This window comes from Lygodium microphyllum, chromosome 20 (assembly GCF_053477565.2).
Source record: "Lygodium microphyllum isolate KBCC chromosome 20, Lygodium_microphyllum_v1.1.10, whole genome shotgun sequence".
Taxonomy (NCBI): domain Eukaryota; kingdom Viridiplantae; phylum Streptophyta; class Polypodiopsida; order Schizaeales; family Lygodiaceae; genus Lygodium; species Lygodium microphyllum.
Window position 1 is genome coordinate 119,431,372 of NC_141154.1, and position 9,310 is coordinate 119,440,681.

General features: G+C 40.2%; 1 protein-coding gene across 2 annotated transcripts; it reads right to left on the reverse strand.

The window, feature by feature from the left end:
- Nucleotides 1–3,564: 3,564 nt before the first annotated feature.
- Nucleotides 3,565–8,783, reverse strand: LOC148019312 (acetyl-coenzyme A carboxylase carboxyl transferase subunit alpha, chloroplastic-like). Of its 2 annotated transcripts, none has more exons than XM_087660915.1 (11): nt 7,200–7,461; nt 6,944–7,018; nt 6,728–6,835; nt 6,481–6,641; nt 5,750–5,864; nt 5,502–5,656; nt 5,312–5,363; nt 5,146–5,214; nt 4,669–4,746; nt 4,297–4,562; nt 3,565–4,041 (listed from the first exon to the last, which is right to left on the reverse strand). In XM_087660915.1, exons 1-10 carry the CDS (start codon nt 7,209–7,211, stop codon nt 4,314–4,316), a joined length of 1,074 nt encoding a protein of 357 aa, XP_087517041.1. In that variant the 5' UTR covers nt 7,212–7,461; the 3' UTR covers nt 3,565–4,041; nt 4,297–4,313. The 2 variants fall into 2 exon arrangements, with proteins under 2 accessions (XP_087517041.1, XP_087517040.1); XM_087660914.1 differs by lacking the exon at nt 7,200–7,461 and adding an exon at nt 8,020–8,783 and having other exon boundaries at nt 3,567–4,041.
- Nucleotides 8,784–9,310: the final 527 nt, after the last annotated feature.

Sequence of the window (9,310 nt, forward strand, 5' to 3'; positions counted from 1 at the left end):
TCTAGGTTATAAACCCTTCTCGGCTAAAGCCCCGACCTCTCCCATCACTCTCTTGACGACATCAACCCCTTCGAGCACTCCTTTTTTCCTTTTTCCTAATCTGTGACTTGTTTGGGCTTATTTTATAGCAGTAACCCTAAAGCTTTCCTGCTTCGATTTCTCGATCCTACCTACTCTAAATGCAACAAAAATCAAAGGTAGAGCATTGAAAAATTTTCTCCTACTTGCCTAATCATCAAGAACACAAAATACATACTTGTTTTAAAGATTAAACTCCCAAATCTCCTACCTACAAAAAGCATCGATTCGGGGTGAACCCTACTTCGACGCTCGATTTAAAGTGTGCAAGCACTCAAGCTTGAATCCATTGGTCCCAGCAATAGAACCAAAATGTAAAGGGAGCTCTCGCTCAACCATCAAGACTCACGGATCGCTTATTTCTTTAAGTGTTTCAAGTAAGCACTAATAGCTATCTCTCACATAGCTGACGCACGATCCCACTCTACTACGAATGTAATGAGCTTACCTTGATGCCCGATTGAGTTGCTTCCTCTCTCAAACACACCGATAGCCCCACAATTCGTGATGCAAGCTCAAGCATCCTTAAGCCTCTTCCTCCAAGCTCCATTCTCCATAGCCACACGCAAGAGAAGAGAAAAGAAGAGAAGAGAATAAGAAGAGAGGAGACGGTGGAGGGCTTCACCTCCAAGATCCCTCACCCTCACTCACTCACTCACTCACTCACTCACTCAAGCAAGCAAGAGAAGAGGAGAGAAGAAAAAGAGTCCACTTTTCCACACACCAAAGAATGAGCTCTTCATTCACTTTTCAGCTTTATATACAAAACCCTAAATCCCTTTTTGGGCGGTCATCCCCTTTTTAACATGGCTGCCCTCTTTCTCATTGTCCTCCTATCTTCCTAGCTTCCTTCCCATCACCCATCTACCTTTACAATTTGCACAGGAGGGAGCCTGGTGCTCTGTACAACATTTTTAGGGGCACCTTGTATTTTAAAATGCACTTTTTCCTTTGACTTGATTTTTAAAGCCGCCCTTGCGCTTTTAGTCATTCTCCTTCCTACCTCTTCTGTTGCATCCGATTTCCTCCTGGGCCACCTCTCTTAGGTCCCGACTTACGCTTTTCTACTTTTTTCATTTTCTTCTTGTGTTGAGGTTAACAAACATCATCCTATGAGTGCTATCCACTTATGCTTGTATGGTGGAAAGTTGCAGCTTGGTGTATAGTGGTTCACAATTCAATCGATTGTGTTGAAATGCGTGAGTTCTCTTTTTGCATATTGGCTGGTTTTGTTGTTCTTTTTGTTTTGTTTGTTTTTTTTTCTAATTATTTTTTTTCCTATTTTGCTTGCTTTGAAATAAATTTAACATAAAGCCCTTGTGGGATGCACCCCTAAATTGTGGCATGCAACGTGTAGGTGTATGTGTCATGCAATAAGTGGTTGTGGATTAGTGCTATGTTGTGTATGTACCTAGGTGTGCAAGGCTAAAAAGAAATTCAATTTGTCCTAAGACATTATATTTTATTTGAGTCGTTTTGGTATGAACACACCCTATATACGATTATTTTTTACCATCTTACGTGGGAGAGGTTTTTCCCTATGTAAGTACACTTCAATGTATAGGTCTATGTAACCTTAGGGTTGTATCTTGTACTCTCATTCTTGTGATTCATTTTACTAAAGGTACTCTTGCATGCTTCTTTGTACATCTACTCTCACTCAATGTATAGGTCTATGTAACCTTAGGGTTGTATCTTGTACTCTCATTCTTGTGATTCATTTTACTAAAGGTACTCTTGCATGCTTCTTTGTACATCTACTCTCACTCTCACTCACTCTACTCCACTTCTTGTCTATTGAGCTATCCATTCGATCCAATAATTTCAACATGGTTAGGGAGGATCTGGATGTATCATCCCCGTCCTCTCTAATGCAAGAATTGGAAAGAGACATCAAAACACCTCAATATGCAACTAGGGCTAGTGGACCTAAAGAACTATCTACAACTAAAGGAGTCACCTCTCATCTTCATTTGCTAAGCCATTTGGAATACTAGGCAAGACTAGACCGTTGGTATTGCATTCATGATGAGTTTTGGATGTCCCTGGTCGCAACTCTACAGGTAGACTTTCATTGACTCTTATAAGATCATGCTCCTGTTATTCTAGAATAACTTTGATATCCTTCAAGTTGATTAAGTATGTAATTGGCTACATGTAAATGTCCTTACAAGTACTTTTGAGGACACCAACAAGCAAGGGCACATATTGAAGGGTTACAAAATTGGCTATGAAACTATAATAGACAAGCTATGTAGCATGGCAATTACTAGGGATAATAATGGGATCAGTAGCATGACAGTGACTAGGGACAACAATAGGATCAATAGGTTATCCAACCTCACGGAAAATGAGTTTGATAGCACGTCTCAATACCAATGCAATCAAAGTTGCTTTTGAGTGTTGAAGAGACAATTGTGTCAATAGTAAGGAAAGCAAGGGAACCACAAATAACGGAAGTGCAATTCAAAGCAACATTCAAAAAATTTTGAAGCTAAATATGTTGCTTTAAAAGAGAATGTTTGTTTGGAGAGCAATGAATGGAGCTGTTTGTTTGGAGAGCAATGAATGGAGCCTTGTGGACAAAGGGAAAGCTTGAAAGAAGAGGAATCCAAGGTGGTAAACATCATTGCATGAGCATGGAAACACTTGAGCATGTGCTATGGGATGGATGTCTGGCTAGAGAAGTGTGGAATGAAGTAATAACCGGACTGGGCTTAGGGTGCTAAAATGAAGGCTAACAATATCATGTATATTCAACATTACTAGAGCATGGAGCAATGGCAAGGATCAAGCATTATGAGTATTCAAGATTGATGTATTGCAAAGCATCTATAAGGCCAAAAACAAAAGGATACTCAATAATATCATTGCAGGAATAAAATGGGAGGCCAATTCTACAAGGTGAATTGGTTCTAGTGAAGTACAATGGCAAGTAAAATTCTACAAGGTCAATTGGTTTTGGAGGATATCGAATGTAATGGGTAAAATGGGTAGGGAGAGCATTGCCTTAATCTTGAATATGGCAGCTTAGTATGTCCATCTTTTGTATGTTGTGATATTGTTTCACCCATAACAATACAAATATATTTTCATGTGTAACAAAAATATTCTATAATGATAAAAACATAGGCTGACCAAGGAACCAGTTTACAACTCAAGCTCATTCACACATGAACATGGAGTATATCCACACATGGACTGGAACTATGATCAAACATGGAGTGTATCCACACATGGATTGGGACTACAAATAAACATGGAGTTTAGTTCATTCAACCAAAGCTCATTCACATAGGAATGGAACTATGATCAAACATGGAATACATTCATTTCTTTACATCTAAAATGCAATTCCATCAGGCTTAAGCTAGTCTAGAATATACAATCGAATAGAGAAACTAAAGTTATTCAGTAGCAAATGCATATATTTCATCTTTCAAAGTTCAAGCTTTATTAACCTGTCATATCCTCGTCTAACAAGTTCAAGCTTAGTCATACTTGTATCTTCACAATTGTGTATTGTTGACCTTAATAACCTAAACAATGTCTAATTTTAAAGTGTATTCAATTTCACTCCTTTTATGCACAAAAAGGACTTGTTCTGAAGTGTATTCAATTTCACTCCTTTCATACACAAAAGATCTTGTTCTTAACTTGGCCAAGATGTGTGCTCTCTCAATGGGTTGTACATCAAATCTGGGTCATTTGATTTGGTTCCCATGGATATCTGTCAGGTGTCAATAATTGTAATCTATGAATTTTGATATTCATAGCCATCTCGCATGAGACGGCATTTTATGCTGAGATAATATGCTCCATCTCGCATGAGATGGTTGTAGACTTTTTTATGATTTAGCTTGAAAGTAAAGGCTCCAAGCCTAGAGTATAGAGGCTTCTATGTTTTATGTAACTAAAGTCCTTTATATAGTTTCCTTTCTGCCTCCACCTGTGACCTACCTCCTATACAATATGAACCTAATAACTGTAACACCAAGGTGAACTATATCCATTGGGCTTACCTGCACACCTGAAAGTCTCTCTAGCAGCATGTCTTTATCTGACCAACATTACACCAGTCCAACAATGCAGGTCTTGGATACGAGTGACTACAGCTGATCTATACTCCTTAAGGGCAAAGAGTAACATATTGTGCATCCAAGCCTTTTCTTTTGTTAGAGACCACCATCTACTCTGATCTGCTTGGTCTTATAGCACCAGCAGGAAACCACCATTTACTCTGGTCGACTCGTTGCTGTCGCACCAGCAGGAACAGGCACATTGTGCAGGTTGAATTCTAGGTCTTGATGCGTGTATGAGGGCAACAATTTGAATTCTTCCTCCTCTTGAAGCGATGCATCTCGTTTCTTCATGTTGCGCTTGTAGGCAGCATTCACATTTGCATTTTCTTGGACAGCACCAATCTTACGGAATTTTCCTGCGCGGTGTGCCAGCAGTTGTTCTGGCGGCAACTTGAGGAGCTCCTGCAATGTTGTGAATGAGGTAAGCCCACAAAAGATACCAAACACTTCAGAAGATTTTGAGCAACAATCCAAGTGTTTACATGATCAGAACACAAGGCCTAGTTACCTGCATGTGCCGCATTATAGCCTCCTTGATGTTGTTTGATGCACTGACAGGGTCTACATGTGCACCGCCAATGGGCTCCTGCCAAAACGAGACAGTTAATCCCTGTTAGCTCGAGGTCAAGGCAACAATGTATCAAAGTATCTGGGATATGGTTATTATTCTCAGCGAGAGCTCAAAATTTTGAAGGTGTTTCTTTGCAATCCTGGTATGGTAACTTTGAAGGCTGTAGGACTGTCCACCCTCAAAACACCATGATTTCATTAAAATCGCAACAAAATCAAAAGGGCAGAGGCATACAAAATACAAGACCATGTTTTGTTCTCAAAGGACAAATGAGGTGCTCATAACCAAATGTTCAATTATGAAGGCTGCCACTAGAAGGCAAAGCAGCAAGAAGCTCCAAATGAGGAGCCTCGATATTCAAGTGCATTGGTAGTAGAGAATGGAAAGACCGCACATATATAGATAAAAGCTTACCGGAATAACTTCATCGACTACATTCAATTTCACAAGTTCATGAGCAGTGATCTTCAATGCCTCTGTTGCCTGAGCACAAGAAGGTTAAGAGTTTAGAATGAACTGCTATGGATGGGGTACCATGTTTTCACTTCAAGATGACTACACCAAGGAATCAGTTGCTTGCCTGTGGTGCCGCAGCAGCATCTTTCCACAAGATAGCTGCACATGCCTCCGGACTGCATTACAACTGTGCCGCATTAGCAGTCATGCTACACACCCCACTTCAAAACATACACAGGTCTTATGCAACAACCACTTTCAGCAACTAAACACATATTAGAGTGGAAAATAAAACTGGAACCATCAGGACGAACCTAGCAACATAATATACAGCATTTTCCAGTATAAGCATTTTATTGCAGCAGCCTATGGCAAGAGCTCCCCCAGAACCACCCTCTCCAATGACTGTGGTAATGATTGGGACTTTTAGGCCAAACATCTCTCTCAGATTTCTAGCTATGGCTTCTCCCTGCAAAATATATACAACAATTACTGCTGTGTAATCAATCAGATTATGACACTAGGCAGAAACTAGAAAAAATCTTTTGATCCAAAACCATGCCTGTCCAAGCTCCTCTGCTTGTATTCCTGCATAAGCACCAGGAGTGTCTATGAAAGTAAGGATGGGAAAGCCATGTTGCTCTGCATGGAGAATCATCCTTAAAGCTTTTCGATACCTGAATACAGAACATCATGATGAGTAAAGGTGATCCAAAATAATACGAATTTCCATGTCAGATGCAATTGAAAACAACAGAGCATGCAAATTACACTCTCATTGCACAATACTCCAGTCATTACAACACCCCTCTCATTGCACAGTAGCAGTTCATGACATTGACACTCATTGCATAGTACTTAGTCACTAAAACAAGATTGGCAACCTCTATCCTATGCTTGTTTCTGCATTTGTTGACCATATTTTGGCTGTGACTGATCTTCCACATGTACCTTTATGGCATCATCGACTTGGGCATATGTCTTTGAAAGGAATGAAAATATTGGCCCCTTTGCAATATCTTCCACCCTTGGATTATTTTGTTCTTTATTCATGTGATCATTGTCTTCATGGCAGGCAAACTTGTAATTCACATAAACAATTTGAGTCTACACTTATAGGTGAGCCTTTGACTCTTGCATTCAGATGTTTGTGGCCCCATGCCCTATCAGTCCTTGGGTGGCACAAAGTATTTTATTACATTAATAGATGATTATTTGCATAAGGTTTGGGCTTATTTTATTAAGCAAAAATCAGATGTTTTGCCTGTGTTTTGAGTAAAATATTGTTCATACCCATTAGGTTGAGGCATTGCAAAGTTTCTGTAGATGTTCTCTTTAGTGTTTCGGCCTTTTTGGTGTCCAATAAACATGAAACTCATCCCATCAATTTTGCCAATACCCGTGATCAGTGCAGGGTCATCATATCCTCCTCTATCTCCATGAAGCTCAACCCACTGGTAAATTATGCAACCAAATCAAGAGCCTCAATCAGTAAAAAACTTTTAAAAATATCAACATTCAAGTATCTTATAAAACAAACCTTATCAGTAATATTGAGAATGTGATCTAGACAAGTCGGTCTGTTTGGATGTCGTGCCACACTCAGTCTTTGAACTGGTGTCAGATGGGTGTAGAGGTCTTTTCGAACCTGAAAGACAATCGGTTGTGGGTTGGGCTCAACAAAGCTAGTCATGCACACAAACTTTCACAAATAGCTGAATCCTGATAATACTTCTGTTGAAGTTCAGGGTAATACCTGATCATACTTCTCTTGGAGTTCACTAAGTTGTTCTGAGAAGTCCATGCCTGTATTCCTGGCAAGTTCACTGACCTGCATCAATTAGATCAACCTGCTTGAGATCAACAATTGATTGCCATCATGCAAGCAGTAGCCTGCTTCACAGTAAATGCTTTCTCATGATTCACTTTAAGCAAGTAAATATGTCCTTGGAAACCATCATTAAAGGTCTTTATCCATGTGAACTAACATCAAATGTCTTTTGATCGCTTACCACATTATTCATTTCATTGAGCTCATCCAGGCAACCAGCCTACTCATATAAAGGCGGAACCTCTTCAATCAAGTAAAATGGTTTTGTCTCGACCATTTTACAAAGGTTCTTCCACGTCTCTTGATAGCTGATTGCTTTGCTTACAGTTTCACTGACAACTGGCCAAGTTTTCAAATAAAGGTAGGTCTTCATGGAAGAAGACATTCACAATTACCGTGTGCAATCATCATAAAAGTTCTGTGATTCCCTATTGCTTTCCTCACAATTTCAAGCTCAGCCACAAGTAACCTTCTCAAAATATCTAAACCCTCTTGAATAAGTAATCCTGTTCATTTTGCCTTTCCGAGTTCATTTCTCAACATTTCTTGATTGCTACATCACAAATCGAAGAGCTAATTCAAAAAACTGCCCTAACTCTTTTGTACTAAGAAGTAGAACCCCCCTTCAAATCAGTTCTATGAAGGTCACAATCGAAGAGCTAATCCACAAAACTGCCCTAAATCTTTTGTGTCAAGACCTTTGACCAGAACTGGCCCTTCATGTCAATTCCGTGAAAGATATTGTCGAGCCGATCCAGAACAAGAAGGATATTTTGAATTTGTTGATTGAAGAATAATGAATGCACAGCAAGAGTCTCCCAATTACATGTTCAAGGAGTTGAGCTCGCTTTGATTTTTGATGTGGCTCTGGGGCCTCATAAATACAATATACTCTATGAATATGCTGGATTTCTGATTCTTTTGGGATTGTCTACCAGGAAACCGCAACTGCAACAACTAGAATACCACAAGAAAACAGCTTAGAAAAAACAATTGAATACCTCTCTGATTTTCTTTTCCAGATCAACCAAGGGAAGCTCAAAAGGCAGGGGTGCAGGTTTGGGCTTCTTCTCTAGAGGCTTGAAGCGCGAAAGGAAGGAGAGATACGACCCATTGAACCCGTCGAGGTTGATCTTCTGCGGCCATGGGTACTCCGTGTCCGGAGTCTTTCTGCCTTTCTTGAGCTTGGCCTTAACTGAGAGCATGAATATGCCCGTCTTAGTCTGGTTTGCATATGAGGTCTGCGCATCCTTCCGTGCAGACTTAGGCCACGGACCACATGCCTCCATGCCAGATGGCGCTATACCGTTGCGGGAGCTCTGTAATTGGGTAATTTTGTCTGAGATCCCTGATGGCATTCTGCATGTGGGGGGTGACGCTCCTGCACATTCCATGTGGTGAAAGGGGAGGTGGGCTCTTGGGCAATTGATGGTGGAATAGGAGAGGCGATTCGGAACAGATCGGGATCAACGAATTAATGCGAGGGATCAATGATGGGTAGCAAGATGAGGGAGGCAGCCTTGGCTATGGATATCGATATGGAAGTCACAAACATACACAGAGAGAGAGAGAGACAGAGACAGAGACAGAGAGAACTAAACTGGAGTCCGAATTGGAAATGGATGTTGTGGGTTTGTCCTACTTTGTTGGTTGTTGTGGTTTAGATGTAATTGCAGGGTTCTTGTGTGGGTTTTGTGTAGGCCTTCTTTCTGCATGTTTTCTTTAGTAGCTCGAGTTGGTGGACGCATGCAAAGGCCAGCCAACAAATACTTTGACAACAAAGCAACAACATATAACAACCACACACAATTGAAAATAAAAATGAGACGTGCATGTGCCCTTATGCTCCTGCCCATTTCAACAACATCTTGACCACCATGGACACCACCTCAGAAACTTGTCTTGTGTAAAAGTTGCCCATCAATTATTATCACAAGAAGGCTTTTTACAAATTTCCATGTGACAAAACGGGGTTGTATTCCCTTGTTTTTTCCTAGTGTTCAACATCACAAGCTTCGGCTTAGGAGGCACCCCACACCTAGCTAGGTTTGGCTAGGACCTACTATCATACCTATACATTTTTTTGTATAATGCCCTTACTTTTTTTGTAATGCCTTTTTTTAAAATAATACTTCTCACATTTTAAAATTTTGTCAACGTAATAGCAGTTCTGCATGATATAACCCATTGCAAGGTTTCGGTAATAGCAGTTCTGCATGATATAACCCATTGCAAGGTTTCGTAAGAAGTTAACATACAATGAGTGGATTGCTTCACAAACAATATGTGGGA